Raw genomic sequence first — 21020 nt, 5'->3', positions numbered from 1 at the left:
CTCCGGCGAGGTCCGGCAATTCGGAGGATGGCTCGATGACCGGCGGGTGGAGGTGCAGCAGGGCGAGCTCGCGGCGTTGCAGCAGCGGGCACGGGCGGTGCGGCTCGGTGGCTTCGCGGCTGCGGGTGGAGGGTGGTGCCGCTGGTGCTCGAGCAGATCTAGGCGGAGGGTCTGAGCGGATCGGGCTCCGGCGGAGGCGCTGCAGGTGTCGAGGCAGAGCATCAAGGGCAAGTGGGACCAGCTTCTGTGGCATTGGTGGCGGAGGTGGCCGGCAAAGGGGCTCATGGGTTCGGAGCTCCAGAGAGGCGCAGTGACCAGCGACAGCTGAGATCGAACAACAGGGGAGCCCGGAACAGAGCAGGGGCAGCCGCGGCTTCGCCGGTCTCGCGGGTTGCAGGTGAGGCGAGGGGGCCCGGAACAGAGTAGAGACTGCGGTGGAGGAGCTCGTGTACGCGTGGGGTTCGGGTTGTCGTGAGGGGAGGGCTATCCGTCAGGGCTCCGGCGTTGAACTCGGCTGTCGCAAGCAGGTCTGCAGCGCGGCGGCGCGGGCGCGACAATCGGCACCGGCGTTCGCAATTGGAGACCGGCGACTGTGGCTGGCGAAGCGCTTCGGTTCACCGAGGAAGATGAACAGGAGCAATTTCTCTTCTTCTTTTCTTTTCTCTCTCTTCCGGTCACTCTCACGTCTTCTCCCTCTGCTCTCTTCCTTTTTCACTTTGCACTTCACCTTTTTACTTTTCTCCCCTTCTCTTCTCTCTCTTTCCTCCTTTCACTTTTCACTTTTCATTTTTGGCCCCGCCCCAAAGCCCTTTGAGAAAAAATTAACCCCATTTGGTTCAGCATTTGAAGGCTCCTTGCCAAAATGCTTGCTTTTAAAATGCTGAAAGCCCAAAGCCGATGGGGACTTGCTTTGGGCATTTCAGCATTTTCGGGATGCTGGTGGGAGGATTAATGAATTTTTGCTTATTGCTCATTTTGCCCCCAAAATTTTATTAAAAGTCCCATTTTATCCCATACAAAACATAACCCTACCTTTCTCAACCCTACTTTTCACGTCCGCTCTTTTCTTCTTCGCACGTGCGAAGTCCGCTCTTTTCTTCTTCGCACGGTTCTTCGCACGTCCGCTCTCGTTGATTCTCGCAGCATCGCCTCCACTCTCGCAACCAGTCGTCCTCGTCTCTTTCTCTCCCCCGAGGCACCGCACGGGTTCCCTGATCACAAGGCCGACGTCCTCTCGGTTCGATCCCCGGGTGAGTGGACCTCCTTGAGAAGAAGCCTTCCCTTGTGGAATGCGATTCTGCTGAGTTGATTTCTCCTATCGTCTCTCTCTGCGTTGTTGCCTCCGCGAAGAGCAAGAGATCATTCGATTTCATCCCTCGCTCTGGGTTTGATCCCTAGGGTTTCTCGGGTCCCCAAATCAGCTCTCTCTCTCTCTGGTTTTCTAGATCTGCTGGATTTTTCCTTTGAAATCTCATTTTGGTTTCTCTACACACACACACTCTCTCTCTCTCTCTCTCTCTCTCTCTCTCTTCGGTTGCCACTCCGCAATGGCGATCCCTCTCTCTTTTCTCCCCCTGTTCTTGTTCGTCCGTCCGGGTGTTTGTTCAATTTCGATTCGTGGGTATGATTCTGTTTTTCTGGTGTTGTCGTTCTTGCCCCTCCCCGCTTCGCTGGGTATTTAATGTTTTCTTGTTTTTGCTCGATGTGGGAGAGAGAGAGACCCGGGTCTTGACTTCGATCGTGTGTTTTCTTGATTGACGGGATTTAGAGCCGCATCCATGGGGACACTGAAGCAAAGGGGAGGAAGAAGGAAGCAGTAGCAGTAGCAGACCAGGTGCAAGCTTTGTGCTTTTTTTACTTGTTCAGATTTTTTTTCTTGTCTGTGTGTTCTGGGGAAGGAGGGTTTTTGTTTCCCCCCTCTTTGCATGCATGCGTTTCGGTGGTTTATGTGCTGGTGGGTGTGTTTCGGGATTGGATCAGTTGTGTAGCTCTTTTTAGAAATTTTCTGAGTGGGAAACTGTTTTCCGAGTGGCAAGTTCGATTATGGCGGAGTATCGGTAGCATGGGGTGTTTGTGCGGCATGGCTTGATATGGGGCCATATGATTGCTGATAGGCTTTATCAGATTTGGCGTGATGAGAGGAGAAAATTTTGGCACTGCAATTTTACTTGTGCGGTTGTGATTGATTGTGCTGATTCTATGAATTACTTTTTGAAGAAGTTGCGGACTTTTGACCGAAGAAATTGTAAGAAGGTCCTATTATGAATTAAGATGTTTATGGCAATTCCAAAGTAAAGTTAGTTTTGCCACTGAAATAATGGTAATTGGAGTTGATAGATTCTCCTTTTTAAGGCAAAATATGTGATATCATCAATACTTTCAGCATAATCATGCCTCTTAAACATGTTGTTGTAACAGGTCTGCCATATGAATGCACTGTAAGAATAGTTTTGGGCAAGTAAATTATAGTATCTATTAAGTAATTATGTGAAAATCTCTATATACTCTTGTCTAGGTAAAGTAATGTCTCTAAGTGAACTATTTCCTAGGTAGTCCTATTCCCTACGGTTCAAGAAGTTAAAGTGTGTTATCTACTTTAGGGAAACATAATAGGGTGAGAGCAGCAATATTCTCTGTTTTGGTTTGCAAGATGATATATGGTCATAAAAAAACACCTACCTATTCGACACCCACGTCTTGGTTTCATTTTGCTCGAATTGCAGGAGGGATAACTTAGAAACAATAACGAAATGCTCAACATGACTCATTGATGGTTTAATTTGTTGTTGTAATTAAAGCAAATGAATAAACAAATGAAAAACATATTTGGACATAAGATATAGTTTCTTATGATTATCTTATATGGCAATTGTTCTGCTTGAGATAGTAAGTGCTAAGATATATTAAGCAACAAACTCCACGTATGTGTATCGGGGAAGATCAATTGAGGTGGATTAAACTCATGCGAGATATATAGCTCCTCCACATTGACATCCTACTTTGTTTTTAAGTATAATGTTTTTGTGTGTCCTTATTTTTTCTCAATATTAGTTTTCTTTTCTTTAAGTGAATATCTTCTAGTTTTTTAATAAGAGAGGGCTTGAGTGGTTGATATTGTTTGTTTGTGTCTCTTAAATTTGTTCTTTACTAGTAGATGAGTTTATCAAAGGAAAATGCATTTTGGAGCTCGGAAGATGTAGAAATCTTTTGTAAGTTATGCATCGAACAAATTGAAAAAGGCAATCGTTCTGCAAACAACAAAAGAGATAGATGGACAGTCATAATTAGTAAGTTTGAGGAGCTAACGGGCAAAAAGTATGATAAACATAAAATGAAGAGTAAGTGGGATAACCTCAAGGAAGATTGGAAAAGATGGAGGTCATTGCTTTACAATGAAACTGGATTAGGATGGGATTCAAGGAAGAAAACCATTGATGCGAGTGACGAATGGTGGGAGAGTAAAATTCAGGTTTTCCTCACTTCTTTTTTTACTTTCATGTTAAGCTCACCTTTAATAATATAACTTATGCAAATGCTTCATGACAATAGGCTAATCCAAAGTTTAAGGCTTTTAAGATGAAAGGCATACATCATGATCTTGAAGTAAAGTTGATATGATGTTCAGAGATACAGTTGCTACTGGAGGAATCACATGGAATCCTGCACAAGGTTTATGTGTTGATAATGATATGGAGACCACACAACCTGGTATCGATGATATTGTAGGGTCTACTGATGAAAACTTTGAGGATCATGTGGATGAAACCGTTGAACCAACTGGAACTCAAACTCGTAAGAGAGCGACACAGACTTCAAAGATGCAAGCTCGAGGAAAAAAAGATAGGAAATTGAACACAAGAGAAGAGCTCAGAACACAGATTAACAAGCTGCTTACAGTTGTTGAGAGTAGGAGCACTACTAGTGTTGCATCCAAAGCAACCAGTTTAGTCGGTCCTTATAAGGATCTCATAGAGATATTGGATTCTATTACTGGGATTGTGGAAGACGAAGACTTGTATTTTTTTGCAATTTCTCATTTAAAGGAAAATATAAACAATAGGCAAGTTTTTATGAGCTTAAAGGATAATGCAAAGAAAGTAAAGTATCTCAAATATGAGTCGAAAAAAGAATCAAGTCTTTGTGGATAGGATGTTAGCATCTTATTGTTTTAATATTTGAAGTTTAGTCATTCCACTTTGTTTCTATCTATGGATCTTTATTTGCAGTTATTGTGAACCTAATTTCAATTAATGTTTGATGTTATAATGGTTTTCATTTGGTGTTCTCTTAATGTGATAGTTTGCATATATGTGATGGTTAATACATTGTTTTTCTTTATATTTTGTTACTTGAAGCAGTTATGGATGATTCACATACAAAGGAAAATCATGAGCAAGAAGAAAATGAATTACGTGATCTTATCTCGGTCACTGAAGCTGCAATTCTTTATCAAGCGACCAACCTTTGCAAACAACCTTGCATGACCTCAACATATACGGGTTATGTATGGTTAAAAGAGTTGATTAGCGAAGATGTTAATCCGATAAGGTGCTACAATATGTTTAGAATGCATAAGATTATATTTAACAATTTAACGCATGATTTAGTAACACGTTATGGCCTTCGAGGATCTAGGAATACTGATGTTAGAGAAATGGTTGGTATGTTTCTTCATGTTCTAGAACATGGTATAGGTAATAGATTAGCACAATAGCGTTTTCAACGCTCCGGAGAAACCATCAGTAGGCACTTCAGCTTAGTTTTAGATAAAGTATGTGATATGGGAAAAGATTTGATCCAACCAACTGATCCACAATATAGAAAAGTTCCAGAGAATATCAAGAAAGATCGACGATTTTATCCATATTTTAAAGATTGTATTGGAGCTATTGACGGTACACATATTCCAGCGGTTGTACCTGCGTTTGATCAAATTCGTTTTATTGGTCGAAAAGGAACAACAACTCAAAACGTGTTAACCATATGTAATTTTAATATGGAATTTGTCTATGTTTGGGCCGGTTGGAAGGGACAAGCTCATGATACCCGTATCTTTTATGAAGCTATTGGAAGACATGATGCACATTTTCCCCATCCTCCTCCAGGTATGTTATTCAATGGTTTAGATACATCCATAAATCTAATTGGCATATGTTGATTAAATTTACAATATATTTATATAGGTAAATATTACTTAGTAGATGCTGGATATCCAAATCCGACTAGTTATTTGGGGCCATATAAAGAAGTTAGATATCATTTGCCAAAGTTTCAAGGAGGTCCTTCACCTACGGGATATCGAGAAGTGTTCAACCGTGCCCATTCCTCGTTATGCTCGGCAATTGAGCGAGCCTTTGGTGTATTAAAACAGAAGTGGGGGATTTTAACTTATATGCCAAGTTATCCATGTGAAAAGCAAGTGCAAATTGTGGTAGCGGCAATGACTTTGCACAATTATATACGGAGAAATAACGTGACTGATACCACCCGTGGTGGTGGCGTAGGTGGTTGAGCAAGGGAACTTTTCACGAGAGGTCCCGAGTTCGATCCACGGCGTCATCGTTACTTCAGTGCTAGCCGTGCCTTACCCGGGGCACGTGGGTGGTGGTTTCCCACGTGTCTCCCCAGGGTTTACTCTCCACCGCGAAGCGGCGATCGGAGGTTCCCTGGGTCACCAAAAAAATAAATAAATAACGTGACTGATACGGATTTTGAACAAGCAGAATTGGATCTCAATTATGAATATTCAGTTGACGATGATGATGCAAATGAAGGGGTGGGTGCTTCAAATCTGTATGCATCTTCAGACATGGCACATTTACGTGATGAAATAACCATAAGTTTACAAAATCATTGAGGTTTGTAATATTAAGTATAACGTGTTTCTTTTTTTCCGGACATATATGACCTTGTGTACTATTATGAAATGACTCTTTTTAGTCAAATTTGTATGAGATGAATTTTGTTTTATTTTTCTTAATGATGACCTTCATTTTTATATGCAGTGCTTATTCAAAAAAATTAGCATCCACAATCGGTCGCTTTATCGTCCACCGAATAAGTTCATCTTTTTTTTTTTCTATATCATGTTTATCTTTTAATAATTAATAACCCAAATTTTTATCAATACACTAAAATGATCATTAATTAACAAAAATGATTAATACTATAATAATTAAAAAAATATTCAAAGTTGAAAACAAACCTAAAAGAACCCCAGGCCAAAAGTTGAGTTTTGCATTTAATCTATAATCAAATTCTTTTAATATAATTTTTAAATAAATTTACTAATATGTATATTTTACATTACTCACAATATGAAAATGTAAAATGTTATATAGTCATTATTTCTTTTTTTGTAATTTTTAAAATATTAAAAGTAAAAATTTTAATTTGGTCACACCAAAAGGCTTTTCAAGTATATGTTTACCAAAACAGTCTCGCATTTCCCCAAAGCACTTTCCAGTTATAATTTACCAAACAGTCTTGCATTCCCTCAAAGTTCTTTGAGCTAAAGACATTTGCATTTGGGAAAAGCCTTTTCCCAAATGCTGAACCAAACGGGGCCAAAGGATTTCCCATTTGCATTTAATTATGTCCCCAGCGGAGTCGCCAAGCTGTCGCGACCTTCCTAAAAATTTTTGAAGGTGAATTACTTAAAGAAGGCTAATGGATTACTAAGTCCGAAGACTTGGCACGGACTCTCCAAAGTCCTACCAATCGGGACTTAATGTTAAGAAATTAATCTATTTAAACATGCAATTATATTCAATTTGGAGCCGCCACTAACCAATTAGGTTAGTTAGAAATCCAAGTAAAGTATGGGAGAATACTTTACTTTTGCGAACCAGAGATTCAGTAGGTTCGGGAACATGATTACGCTAGATTAGTTTAATGCCCTTTCGGTAACTTTTATTTAATTTCAAAAATATTTTGCAAGCAATGTTGATTAATTTTAACTTAAGCTACTAACATGCAAATAGTGGTCATGCGGGTGCACAATCAATAAAATAACATTCAATAAAAATGCTAATAAAAATGCATGCCCTAAACATGATTTCTAAATGACAGGACACCTATTTTTCTTTTTCTTTAAAAAAAATTAATTATATGCAATCTTAATCTAAATTTAATATGCATGGATTTTACTTTAATGATATGTGAAATGCGATTCATATGGTATGACTTAAACTTATCATTATATATATGCAATCAAATTTATATAATCCTAAATATGCATGTGCTGTATGATATGAGATGTATGACGTGGTAATTTTATATGCATGTTCTTTTTATGATTTTTTAATGGTTTTTTTATTACACATATGCAACCTATACTAACAATGATGACATGAAATAAGATTAATTATGAACTAACCTGTTAACTAACCAAATAAATGACTTTTGTGTTTTCTTCTCTCTCTTTTTTTTAAATATGACTTAATAATTTTTAAGAATAACATAATGATGCAATACTAATCTTTGGCTTAAAAAAAAAAAAAAAAAAAAAAAAAAAAAAACTACTACACGACAGGAGTATTAAAGTATCAACCTACGACCCACTAATTAAAGCGCAACATATGGTGTGCACATTATGAAATCTATATAACCTAAATAACATTTCTTTTGTTCTTTTTTGTTTTGATTTTTATTAAAGGAAAATTATCATAATTTTATATGAATCTTAAAAATCAAAATGCGCTGCTTTAAATCTGAAATGTGTATGGACCTAAGTGCCTAAATTCTAGATATGATATAATTTTACTAATAAAAAAATTCTAATTAAATAAACCTACATGCTCTAATGCAAGATTTAGATTTTTATGTACTTTTTATTTTTTTTTTTTTTAATCTTTCCAAAGAAGTAATTATTTTAAAAGAATGAAGATAAGAATTAAAATAACCTAAAAATAATCCGTTGTCTCACGGATTAAATTAACAATTATTTTAACTCTATAATGATTTAAAGATTGAAATGCTATCAAAATTCCTAAAAAATTAAAGTAATTAAAAAAATGACCGGACGTCTTACGGTCAAATTAATAATTACCTTAATTTGGGATAAAACTCCTAATGTCTACAAGGTCTACAAATATTGACATACAATATTACAATTTAAATAATTAAACTTTAAAAAAAAAAAAAAAAAACATAACATGAAATAAGTAAAAATATAAAAATAAAAATATACTACCTAATTTCCTTTTCTTTTTTTTTCTTTTGTTTTTTCCTTTCTTCTTTTTCTTCCCAGGCACGGCTTATGCTCGTGTGGCTGGTCACCGGCTCCAGTGAAGGGCGGCAACTGTAACGGTGGCGTCACCGTCGATCGGAGGTTGCGGAGGTGCGGAGCTCCGGCGAGTTCCGGCAATTCGGAGGATGGCTCGATGACCGGCGGGTGGAGGTGCAGCAGGGCGAGCTCGCGGCGTTGCAGCGGCGGGCACGGGCGGTGCTGGTGAGGTGACCGGTGCGGCTCGGTGGCTTCGCCGCTACGGGTGGAAGGCGGTGCCGTTGGTGCTCGAGCAGATCTGGGCGGAGGGTCTGAGCGGATCGGGCTCCGGCGGAGGCGCTGCAGGTGTCGGGGCAGAGCAGCAAGGGCAAGCGGGACCAGCTTCTGTGGCGTTGGTGGCGGAGGTGGCCGGCAAAGGGGCTCACGGGTTCGGAGCTCCAGAGAGGCGCAGTGACCAGCGGCAGCTGAGATCGAACAACAGGGGAGCCCGGAACAGAGTAGGGGCAGCCGCGGCTTCGCCGGTCTCACGGGTTGCAGGTGAGGCGAGGGGGCCCGGAACAGAGCAGAGACTGCGGCGAAGGAGCTCGTGTACGCGTGGGGTTCGGGTCGTCGTGAGGAGAGGGCTATCCGTCAGGGCTCCGGCGTTGAACTCGGCTGTCGCATGCAGGTCTGCAGCGCGGCGGCGCGGGCGTGACAATCGGCACCGGCGTTCGCAGTTGGAAACCAATGGGTATGGCTGGCGAAGCGCTTCGGTTCACCGAGGAAGATGAACAGGAGCAATTTCTCTTCTTCTTTTCTTTTCTCTCTCTTCCGGTCACTCTCACGTCTTCTCCCTCCGCTCTCTCCTTTTCACTTTTCACTTCACCTTTTTTACTTTTCTTCCCTTCTCTTCTCTCTCTTTCCTCCTTTCACTTTTCACTTTTCATTTTTTTTTCAAGGAAGAGAAAAAAACCCCTCCCAAACGACAAAGGTGAATAAGGCCATCCTCAACCCAGAGGTGAAGGGTTCAAAACTTAGGGAATGCGCTATGTATATTAAGTATGACTCAAGAGTGGTGGGTCCTCCTCGCTTAAGTGTCACCTGGGGTTTACGGCGCAAGGCATTGTCGGCCGCAGTTCTGGTTCCTCCAAAAAAAAAAAAAAAAAAACACAACTATCCATGTTGTTTGTTGGTTGATTGGGTGTTTATATTAAATGCTTCCGTTTGTGTTTAATCGAAAGACAATAAAGATGGGTCATTGACGCGTCTTGAGATGTCATAAATTTAGTCAACCATTGAGCGATGGTCGTGTGCTCGGGGTTTGGGGCGTGATAATGTCTACAAACGGCAACTTTTATTTGTCATTTATTTCAAGTCTTGGTAGAATATATTATGTATAGGCATAAATGGAACTAACTAAAAGCGGGACCCAAGTAAATTTTCTTGTAGTAGTGCTAGAGATGATAGATAGTCCACTATTTAACACTGTATCCATACAACTTTTTGGGCCTACATGTTTTTACTTCTCGTTTACGTTTTCAACACTTTTTTGTTTTTTTGTTCCCTAACAAAATTGAAACAAAAAAACTTACTTCTTGTTCTAGAAACAATTTTGAAGAAACACTTCTTCTTCTCTCTCTTCTCTTTTCTTCTTCTTTTCTTCTTATTTTTTATCTTCTTTTTTCTTTGGCCGATTGCCGGCCTCGGCCATGGCCGGCGACCGGCCGTCGAGGGCCGGCGACGCCGTCGAGGGTCGGCGACCTAGCCGGAGTGTCGCCGGCCCCTGGTGAAGCTCGGCCTCGCCGGATCTGGGCGAGCTCAAGCTCGCCGGATCTGGGCGAGCTCAAGCTCGCCCAGCCAAGGCGAGCCTCATCGTGGCTGGGCGAGGCTGCCGGCCCCGTTGGCCGGCCACCGAGGCCGTGAGGGCGCGTTTGGTTGTGTTTCGTTTAAAAATTGTTCCAGGGAACGAAATAGAAAAAAAGTGTTTCGTTTCTGGGAACAATTTTTGAACAAAACAACGCGTTTGGTAAACTTGTTCCGAAAATAAAAAATAAACAAAAACATGTTTGGTAAATTTGGATAATTTTTTTATTTCTTTTATTTTTTCTATTTTTTTCTTATTTTTCCTTTTTTTCTTTTTCATTTTTTTTTTCTTCTTTTGGTCGGTCGCCGGCCAAGGCCTTGGCCGGCGAGGCCGAGCCGAGCCCGCCTAGCGGCGGGCAGGCGCGGCCTCGCCGGGCCACCGCCGAGCGACGCCGACTCGCCCCCGATCCGGCGAGGCCGAGGCTCGCCTGCGGCCGGCGAGCCTCGGCCTCGCCGGATCTGGCGAGATCGAGCTCGCCTGTGCCGGCGCGAGGTCGGCCTCGCCTTGATCCGACGAGGCCGAGCTCGCCTGCCAGCGGGCGGCGCGGCCTCGCCGGCCACCGCCGGGCGAGGCCGAGGCTCGCCGCCGGGGCGAGGTCGGCCACACCGGATCTGGGCGAGATCGAGGTCGCCCAGCCGGCGCGAGTCGGCCTCGCCATGGCCGGGCGAGCTCGAGCTCACCCAGCCAATGCGAGGCCGACCCTCGCCGGATCCGGGCGAGCTCGAGCTCGCCCGAGCTGGCGAGGCCGACCGCGCCCGGCCATGGCGAGCCTCGGCCTCGGGGACTCGCGAGCCTCGGCCTCGCGGGGCCTCGCGAGCCTCGCCGTGGCCGGGCGAGGCCGCCGCCCTCGTCGGCCGATCACCGGCCATGGCCGAGGCCGGCGACCGGCCAAAAGAAAAAGAACAAGAAAATAAGAGAAAAAAAAAAAAAAAAATAAGTGTTTCTCAAAAGTGTTTCAAACAAGAAACACAAAATTTGTGTTTCTTGTTTCGTTTCTTTTTTGTTCCCGGGAACAAAAGAACAAAAAACAGAAAAAGTGTTTAAAAACAAAAAAAAAAGAAACACAAACAAACGCGCCTGACCAAAAAAAGAAGAAAAAATAAAAAGAAAGGAAAAAATGAAAATAAAATAAAAATATTAAAAAATTAAAAGAAACAAAAAAGAATAAAACTTACCAAACATGTTTCTATTCATTTTTTATTGTCGGAACAAATTTACCAAACGCATTTTTCTGGTAAAAAATTGTTCCCCGAAACAGAAACACTTTTTTTTTTATTTCTGTTCCCTAGAACAAAAAAAGAACAAAAGTGTTTCCATGTAGCCCCTTTGTTTTTTTTTTTTTTTTTTTTTACATTTGACCATATATAAATTTCAGTCGAGTCTAATAACTCAAGGTGTGTAGGATGAGAAAAAGTATTTTTGGATCTCCGAAATGCACGCATTTACGATTACATAGGCTTGTTATCATCTATGTCTTTGAGGGAAAGCGACATTTAAAGAAAGCTTCGTGGACGACTCGTTCTTAGACAAACAGAACAGACCAAGTCAAGGTTTTAGAAGATCTCACGGTATGCTTAAAACCTGGCTTGACCAGAAAGGGTCTTCTTCCCTTCTCCCGTTGCTAAACAAAATATGGGGTGTCAAACTTTGCATATTAGTATCTCATCGGGAGGATAATTAATTATCCGATAAGCTGATGGTGGAGAAGGCTAGCGAGCACAATTCTCTGACTTGCATTAATAAAGGCCGACTCATAACGCCGACCAGCGACCTGAATCACACGCGACATCAAGGTGATCATCTGATGGGTGAGATTGAATCCATTTTCAAATCTTATCTTGTTTTCTTCCTCTTGATTTCCATTGTGTGAACGTACACATACATATAGCTATATTCTTTATGCGTTGAATAATTTGTACATAGCTTTCCAAGAATCGAATAAGATATTTGCCATTACTTGCTAATAGTCTTTGTGCTCGCTCATCTCGTGAGTGACAAAAAGGTAACCAGTAAATCCAGGGCCGGCGAGATTACTCAAGGATGATAGAATAAGAATAATGCTTACATAACGGTCCGTTACTCGTGCGAAGAGTGACGGACCATTACTGACCACAAAATTAGCGCTTGGAACCTTCTCACTTGTTTGTCTGGTTCCTTTGATGCAAACTAGAAACAATTCTTTTATTCGTGTTTTTCCCTTGGAGTCTGCAGAATGCGTAAACAAGTTATACAATGATTTTTCATCCTTTTATTAATTGACAAATTTTCAAAAACTAGTTCTCTTTTAAAAATTCACGACATTTGAAAATACACATAAAATTCTACAAGATGATATATCCTTCTTGTCTTTCTTGGCCGCCGTTAGGCACAGCCGAGCCGACGCATATCATGGGTCAAAACAACGGCTGACATGGGAGAGGTTTTCTAAATTTGGCCGCCACACGGGCCTCACATGTCAATAGTAGTTAAATCACATTTAGATTTTGAAACTTTGACACGACCGCTGTTTTCTTCTTTTTTTTCTCAATCTCTTTGTAACATATATATGTATGTTTATAAACGATGGGCAGATTCATTCGTACAAACATAACATCTCCATAGCTAACGACAAATATATAGATATACATTTTGATCCTCCTCGAAATAGACAATTAGATTGCAATGTTTAACACAGTTTCAATTTCATGGATCATGTAGATGGATAGCTCCTTTTGTTAGAATATCCATAATATCCTACGATACTGGGGTCCCAAACTTTGGCTAAGAAAATTACCAATGATCCTCAACTTTCTCCTTAATTGCCTGCGATTTGGACATTCTTACTTTGATTTCATCTACCGTGAGGGATCATTTCATGCAATCGGTTTCATTGCTAACTTATATAGAGAAGCCAATGTTGAAATAGCTTGTTTTTTAAAATTAATTAAGAGAAGAAATTGAACTGGGCTTGGAAAGAAGTGATTGTTGGATATGAAAAAAAGTGATTATTGACGTGAAGATAAGTGATGGTCAATAATGAAAAGTGGGGATAATTCCTATGTATTTCCAATAGATGAGTTATTTTATTGTCTATAAATTTGACCAAATCAGCCATTGTTCATCACAACTTTCTCTCCTTCATAACTCTCTTTTCTTCAAAACATTCTCTTCTTCATAATTCTCTCTCCTTCTCTTTTCTCACACAAGTTTGATGACACATTCAAGATGAAATTTTAAGAGGAAAATTGAGTAATTGCTTAACTCGGTACTTTGTGACTTTGATCAATATGTTGTATGTCCTTGATATTCACAAGAATCTTGGATTAGCTAATTTATCGTACAAGAATGGAATTAAGGTTGTGTTAGAGACTTCTATAAGCTTATTCTATCTAAGTATGAGATATTTGTTAGGAAATGGTATTCTTGTAATGGAATGTTCAAATTAAGTATTGATGCAAATTTTGATCTGTTTATATACTTGAGTTGTCTTCCTTGGGGCATAATACTATCTCATGTTGACTATGGTACGTTGAAATTTATGAATAAAAGTGGTATGACACCTTGTGATAATCTGGATAACGAGAATTGTGAAATATGCTTACAAGCAAAAATGACTAAGAATTTGTTCTTAAAGATAGAAGGATCTATGAAAGTACTTGAACTGGTACATTATGATATTTTTGAATGAAATGGTATAGTAACTAGAGCTAAAATTCATCATTTTATTACATGCATTAATTATTACTCTAGATATACTTATGTTTACCTTATAAAATCAAAACTTGTTCAAAATACATGAGGTTGTAGTGGAAAATCAAAAGGATACAAAAATCAAATTCTTGAGAAGCAATCAGGGAGGAGAATACTTCTCATAATATTTTTCTGCGTCTTTGAATAAAATGGCATTGTGCATTAGGCAAGTGGACCTTGTGCACCACAACAAAATAAATTGGTAGCAAGAAAGAATCAACTTTTGGTAAATATGTTTAGTTCCATAATGCTACAAGCAAGATTGCCAATCAATATATGGGGAGAAGCACTTATTATATGTCATGTTCATAACAAAAAATTGCTTTATAGAAATTTACATTATTTATATAAAGGAAGAATACGAAACATCCAATACTTTAAAGTATGGGAATGCATTGATATTTTAGAATTCTTGATCCTAAGTGACCCAACTTAAGACCAAGGGCATTAAAATGTGTGTTTGTTAGATATGCAAAAAATTCTAAAGCTTAAAGATTCAAGTGATACCTCAGCATATTCACAAATCCCAATTGACCCAAGCAATGCTTCAACAAGTAAAAGAAAATTGTTTGATTCTTAAAGTAAATGGAGGAGAAGTCAAAGAGTACGGCAATGGCATCTAGAGATGCATCATTTTGGAAAGAAGCAATTATGTTGAAATGGGTTCAATTATTATTAACAATTAATGGACATTAGTTGACTTGCCAATAAGATGTAAATGGGTTATATATACACAATTTTGATGTAAATACTACCAAATCACAACATTCTCTTCATAATTCTCACATTTTTTTTTCACCTGAGTTTGACAACACATCAAGATGAAATTCTAGGAGTAAAGTTGAGTAATTGCTTAACTTAGTTCTATATGCCTTTGGTGTATATCCTAGAGGTCTATTGGTTTTAAAACAGTCATCAACAACCATTCAAGCAAATAACACCTTCAAAATAGTGATTGTCATCATCCATCAAAGTATCAAAGAATTGTAAGTTACTACGTATCTTCATTAGCAATAAAAAATTCTCAATAGCTAATAACTTTTCAGGGTAACTGTTTGCTACAGTAAATAAGAAAATATGTTTTTGAATATTGAAATCACAACATTCTTGTTGATGACATGACATAGCTATTACATGAGATATTCTCTTACATTTTAAGTCTTGATGATAGGTGTCAACTAAGAAAGTTAAAGGAAAATTATAGGAAGTACGTGCCTCATAGCTTAGTGTGGGCCGAGTTGAGCCTGGCCCATAATGAGGGGGCCTGACTAGAAACTCTATAAATAGTGCTCAAGTCCCTCATCTAACCCTAATTCTCACATATATTCTCACCTAAGGAGTGTTTACCTAACGCTAAACGTGAGGGGGGCAGCCTCATTGAGCCAGTGATATGGAGGGCAATTGAGGAGAAGGACTTGCACGTGGAACATTGTGTTTCCGCTTCCGCTTCAAGAACGATGGATCCTAAAACACGTGCATTAATCTTTTTACTCAATTATGCATGTTCTTGTTCTAGTTATGGAGATCTTGGGATTGTGCAATTTGCATCCAACAACTTCAACTCGAAGCAATGACGCCCCTGTCACCGTTGCTCTACCTTTGCCCGATCCGCGACATTGGAGCTTCACCTCACTTGCAAGCTCCGTCACTGCGTTTTCCATCGCTTCTGCCGACGTCGCGTCTCCAAGCCGCCCAGACGCAGCAACGCTACCCCGCCTTCGCCCGTGATCTGTTTCAGTGAGTCCTCAGCCCTCCCCGACGCCTATGGTTCTCTTCAACGCTCCGCTTGTCACCTGCCGGTTTTCGCCACGCCGTCCCCGATCTGCCGGTCGAATCCCCTCGCCGATCTCCACAAGCTCGACGAAACCGCCACCATGTCGATCTGCATTGCCCCTGTTGTCGTCGCCCACCACCTCTACTCGAGCCAGCACCTGACAACGCCTCTACCATCACCGATTTGCAACACCAGAAGCCCCAATTCCCCTACTCCGCCTCTGCCGTCACCTAATCGCCTCAGCCCGAGCTCCGCTCCTACAGTTAGATCTAACCACCGCGACCTCCGACCAATGACCCGACGCTACAAACTAGCTGATCTGCTCCTGTCTATTGCTATTCAGCCCTCTGTTTCGCCCTCTGCCATCGCTTTTTCGCAAGTTGCCACCCCTCGCCAGAGCTCCAACCGCAACGCCCTTGTCGGACCAATGATCAACTACCCTTGGTTGAGTCCCACGAGCTGCCAAGCCGTGGGGGTTAAAAAGAGAGGAAAAAAAGGAAATCAAATTGAGATTTCTGACATGAAATAGCCTCTGAAATTAGTGATTTAGTGATTGACAGTCCGATTTTCACGCCCGAAATCCGACTCGCAATCACTTGGAAAATCGTCAATCCGATCTCCTGCCCAAGATTCGATTCGCAATTTATTTAAAAATTGGCCAACCCGATCTCATACGCGAGATATGGTTCGCCAATTTGTGGATATCGATCTTATCTTATCTGGTTGAATCAATTTTATTTTGTTAAATAAAAAAATCCAAAAAAAATGCATTCATTTAGGATGTTAGTTTTTGTTTAATTTAAGTTGCATGTTTAATTATGTGTTTCGAAAAAAAAAAAAACAACAACAACAACATAAAAAATCATCATGCATGTCATGTAGAATTAAGGCATCTTTTGTACGTCATTGCATATTAGGATAAAACTGCATGTTTCATTTTAAGTTTAAATTAATTTTTTTAGATAGATTGTATCTTAGGTTAGAGACTGCTAAGTTAAGATAATATCTTAGTTTAAATTAGGGTTTAGCCTAACCTAATCCTTAATATAAGTTAGATAGAATCTTAATCTAGCTAGTTAATTTTCGCATTTTTCTAATTTCGAATTTCATGAAAAATACGAAAAATTGCCTTGGAATAAATCAATTTCATTCATTAGGAGAGATTGCATTTTATCTACATCATATAGCTAGGTCATGTTGCCATGTCATGTCATTTCATATTAAATTAGTAACATGCATCGCATAAGGCATAATTCTCATTAATTAAGTGAAAACGAAAAAAAAAATTGCGTGTTAATTAGAAATCATATCTAAAACTGTTGATGTGAATTCTAATCTAACAACGCAGATGCTTTCGTTACTATGATATAAGTCTTGCAATTTATTCATTACTTTTCTTGGATGTTAAATTGATGGTTTGCGCACCTGCATGATCACTTCATATGTTAGGGAAATAGATTTAAAATCAATTCAAACTACCTGCAAAAACATTTTTGAAAATAAAAAGAAATTGTACTGAAATGGCATTAGAGAAGTCTAGTGTAACCAAATTCCCGTACCTAAAGTCTCCGGTTCATAGGAGTAAAATAATCCTCCCATTATTTTACTTAGGTATCTAATTGACCTACTGAAAACTGATTAGTGGCGACTCCTAAATAAAATACATTTGCATGTTAAGAAATTTAAACTTAAGTCGTGAGTTAGTATGGGCTTGGGAGAACCCGAGTGAAGTATAGGCTTAACAATCCATTAGCCAAATTTTAAGTGGTTCCTCCCGAAATTTAGGGCGCGACATTGAGTAATTGCTTAACTTAGTTCTATATGCCTTTGGTGTATATCCTAGAGGTCTATTGGTTTTAAACCAATCATCAACAACCATTCAAGCAAATAACACCTTCAAAATAGTGATTGTCATCATCCATCAAAGTATCAAAGATTTGTAAGTTACTACGTATCTTCATTAGCAATAAAAAATTCTCAATAGCCAATAACTTTTCAGGGTAACTGTTTGCTACAGTAAATAAGGAAATATGTTTTTGAATATTGAAATCGCAACATTCTCGTTGATGACATGACATAGCTATTACATGAGATATTCTCTTACATTTAAGTCTTGATGACAGGTGTCAACTAAGAAAGTTAAAGGAAAATTATAGGAAATACGTGCCTCGTAGCTTAATGTATGCTTCGAGCGGGTGTGGACCCTTTGGTTCACTACTTAGTTTTCAGTGGAGCATATGCAACTTCAAGATTTTGAAATGTCAAGGTCTGATGATCAACACTTTGATTCATTTTCTCCAGTTGCTAGTTCAAACTTAATATAGCAGGTTCTTTTCAATTGTAAGATGTAATTAGTATATAGTGTAACCCAATACTATATGATAATATAATGGAAGAAAATTTAATTAACTTAAAAACTTTGATAATTAACTCAATTGAGAGCTGGTCACCCAATACTACATAATAATTTAATTTGGAGAAAAGTTGGCGATTTACGATAAAGGTTCGTAATTTTAAAAACAGTTTAGTGAGTTTTTTGGGTTATTAACAAATGACATAAAAATATAAAAGACACTAGACAATGTTGGTAAATTCATACAAATTATATGTCGGTAAGCAACTTAAATGAGATATGTCAATTCAAAATTAGACAGTAATTTAATCTGACGATAATTGATAGATCACTTTAATATAGATCGATGATTATATATAAGAGTTAGTAAATTCGATATGTTAATAAGCCACGCAAATAAAGAGTTGATAAGTTTATGCAAAAATTTCTTATTCGCAAATTATCAAGAAAAGTGGGTAACTTGAAATTTGCAAGTGCGGGCCGTATTTCTTCCCATGGAAGAATAGAATTCTACAATTTCGTAAGGGTTTTGCTAGCATAACAATCCTTGAGTGCTATGAAAATAATAGTCTATTACAAGCTACAAAATTTTAAAGAAATGGTTCCAAAATGAGTTCCACAATAATTTATAATTATTTGTGATTTGATTTTTAGTGATTCAAAATATGTCGTTATTTTCACAGTTCATTAAAAACTGTCACGTAATCATTTATCATTTCAAAATTCTTTTCATCATATGTACAGCTAGATCTAAGGAACCAACTTACCAAAAACAAAACTATGAGCAAACAATTGCTATTAGATAAAATAAATTGAGTTAATTTCCGGGAAGGAAGAAACCAGAATTACAAAAGAATAAATGAATCTGAATCAACGAATCATTAATGAGCGTGTCTTACATAATTATGAATAATTTGAGGGACTAATAGCAATAACAAATCATATTGGGTCCGTTTGTTTCGCGGAAAATATCATGTTTCCGGAAAACATTTTCCTGGAAGTCATTTTCTAGGAAAATGACTCTATTTTCCTAGTGTTCGGCCAAAATCTAAAATTTGAGTGGAAAATATTTTCTACTGTTCGTTAGCTCATTTAATGTTTCAGAAAAATTATCAAAAATTGAATTTTAATATTTTTAATTGACCAAAAAATTTATTTTATTTATTTATATTTTTTTTTAAAAATGATTTTTTAATTATTTATATTTTTAAAAATCAAAATTTTTATTATTTATTATTTATTATTTCTTTTTCTTTTTCTTCCACCTTCCTCCTCCTTCTTCGTCCTCCTTCCTCTTCCTTCTTCCTCCTCCTTCCGCCGCCACCTCCTTCTTGCCGACGATGGCCGGCGCCCGGCCGACCAAGACACGGTGGCCAGATCCGGCGAGCTCGAGGCTCGGCCGATCTCACCCGAGCTCGTCGGATCTAGCGACAGAGCTCGAGCTCGCCTAGATCGGGAGCCCGAGCTTTGCCGCTAGATCCAGCAAGCCGCGAGCTCCGCCGCCAGATCCGCAACCTCATCGCATCACCCCAAACAAGCATAACCAAATCCCCAAAACAAAGCAACGAACGAACACACAAGCAAGCACGCGAAGCGCTAAAAAAAATCCCAAGGAAAGGAATCGGGGGCAATCACCCATCCACCGGAAGCCTTGCACCGCACGACGAGTGGCCTGGACGGCGGGCTCCCCGCGAGCCTCCCGATGCCGCCGCGGTGCTCCCTCTTGAGCCGGATCCTCCCGAGCGGCTTCGAGCCGCCGGGGAAGCGGAGGGTGGCGGCGGCGCCCCGGCCGGAGCAGGGGGCAGGAGCGGCCGGGGAGGGCGAAGGCTGATCCCGGAGAAGGGTCGTCGAAGCCATTGCAGCAGGGAGAGCAAGTGAGAGAGAGTGCAGAGAGGCCGGGAAAATGATTTCCTCTTTTCAAAAGAGGAAATCATTTTCCACAATATTAAGAGGGGATTTTCTGTTGACCAGAAAATGTTTTCTTTGACCGTGTATTTTCCGCCCACCCGAACATCGGAAATTTCGAAAAATATTTTCCTGGAAGTTGTTTTCCGCAAAACGAATGGAGCAACTTACCAAAAACAAAACTATGAGCAAACAATTGCTATTAGATAAAATAAATTGAGTTACTTTCCGGGAAGGAAGAAACCAGAATTACAAAAGAATAAATGAATCTGAATCAACGAATCATTAATGAGCGTGTCTTACATAATTATGAATAATTTGAGGGACTAATAGCAATAACAAATCATATAGTTTCTTTTCCTTCTCTCTCTCTCTTCTTTTTCAATGCTTCATTTTGCTTGAACAGGTTTCTTCAGTCTCTCCGGAGGTTCTGAGCTCGTTTTCGCGCCGCCCACGACCCGTTCTTCTGAGCCATCCGATTGTTTGACCTCCTCTTCAGCTCGACGATCTGATCCTGCCACCTACTCCTCATCATTTCCAGATCATCGCTCGTGAATTTATTGTTACCATCGACGACGCTGCATGGCGATCTCCAAGATACAGTCGAGTTCAGGCCCAGTTCGTAGTTATACTCTTGGCGTGACGTGGGGTCAGACAGCGTCTCGTAGGCCTCGTGAAGCAGGAGGAACATCCTCGTCGACTCTTCTTTCATTGACGGGTCGCGGCATGCGTCCGGGTGATATCGGAGCGCCAGTGATCTGTACGCTTTCTTGACGTCGTCAGCGCTCGTGTTGTTAGGGTTCAGGGAAAGCAGCTCGTAGTAGTTGGAGCCGTTTCCACGCACCGACTTGGTCGCTGACGACGATGATGATCTACATGAGATGGCGATCCTGGGTCGCGGCCTTTGTGTTGTGGGGAGCCAGCGAGGCTCTGAGAGAGAGAGCTGGGAGGCTTTTAGGGTTGACGCGAGAGAGACGGCCATGGATGACCTTGGAATCGAGTTGTGGCTGAAGAACAACAAGAGACTCGATTGCTTTGTTAGCTATCTCTTGCCGAGCAGAAGCCGAATGAGTTGAGATATTTATAGCGGGGTCTGTGAACGTGCGAGTCGGTCAATGTTCTCAACTTGTATCGTCTTTCATAAAATAATGGGTACCATGAAAGCGCGAGGAAGGTGCTGCTTGGTAAG

At 40.1% G+C, this 21020-nt stretch overlaps 2 protein-coding genes and 1 long non-coding RNA gene across 3 annotated transcripts; 2 read left to right on the top strand and 1 right to left on the bottom strand.

Moving 5' to 3' along the window:
• The first annotated feature begins 1090 nt into the window (after window positions 1-1090).
• On the top strand, window positions 1091-4251 carry LOC120288165. Its single transcript, XR_005546456.1, has 2 exons — window positions 1091-3469; window positions 3550-4251. It is a non-coding gene; the product is annotated as an uncharacterized LOC120288165 (long non-coding RNA).
• Window positions 4252-4589: 338 nt separating this feature from the next.
• LOC120288039 (putative nuclease HARBI1) lies at window positions 4590-6000 on the top strand. The gene is made up of 2 exons (XM_039301311.1): window positions 4590-5105; window positions 5184-6000. The coding sequence occupies exons 1-2, from the start codon at window positions 4781-4783 to the stop codon at window positions 5510-5512; spliced, it is 654 nt and encodes a 217-aa protein (XP_039157245.1). The 5' UTR covers window positions 4590-4780; the 3' UTR covers window positions 5513-6000.
• Window positions 6001-20243: 14243 nt separating this feature from the next.
• On the bottom strand, window positions 20244-20813 carry LOC104419922 (chaperone protein dnaJ 20, chloroplastic). The gene has a single exon (XM_010031758.3). The coding sequence runs from the start codon at window positions 20811-20813 to the stop codon at window positions 20244-20246; it is 570 nt and encodes a 189-aa protein (XP_010030060.2).
• Between the last annotated feature and the right edge of the window lie 207 nt (window positions 20814-21020).

Source organism: Eucalyptus grandis, chromosome 9, assembly GCF_016545825.1.
Source record: "Eucalyptus grandis isolate ANBG69807.140 chromosome 9, ASM1654582v1, whole genome shotgun sequence".
Lineage (NCBI taxonomy): Eukaryota > Viridiplantae > Streptophyta > Magnoliopsida > Myrtales > Myrtaceae > Eucalyptus > Eucalyptus grandis.
This window is presented reverse-complemented; position numbering and strand designations above follow the sequence as displayed.

Coding starts and splice junctions, on each gene's coding strand:
- LOC120288039 (XM_039301311.1), top strand. CDS start 4,781: ATGGGAAAAGATTTGATCCAACCAACTGATCCACAATATAGAAAAGTT. Junction 5,106..5,183: donor TTTTCCCCATCCTCCTCCAG/GTATGTTATTCA, acceptor ATATTTATATAG/GTAAATATTACTTAGTAGAT.
- LOC104419922 (XM_010031758.3), bottom strand. CDS start 20,813: ATGGCCGTCTCTCTCGCGTCAACCCTAAAAGCCTCCCAGCTCTCTCTC.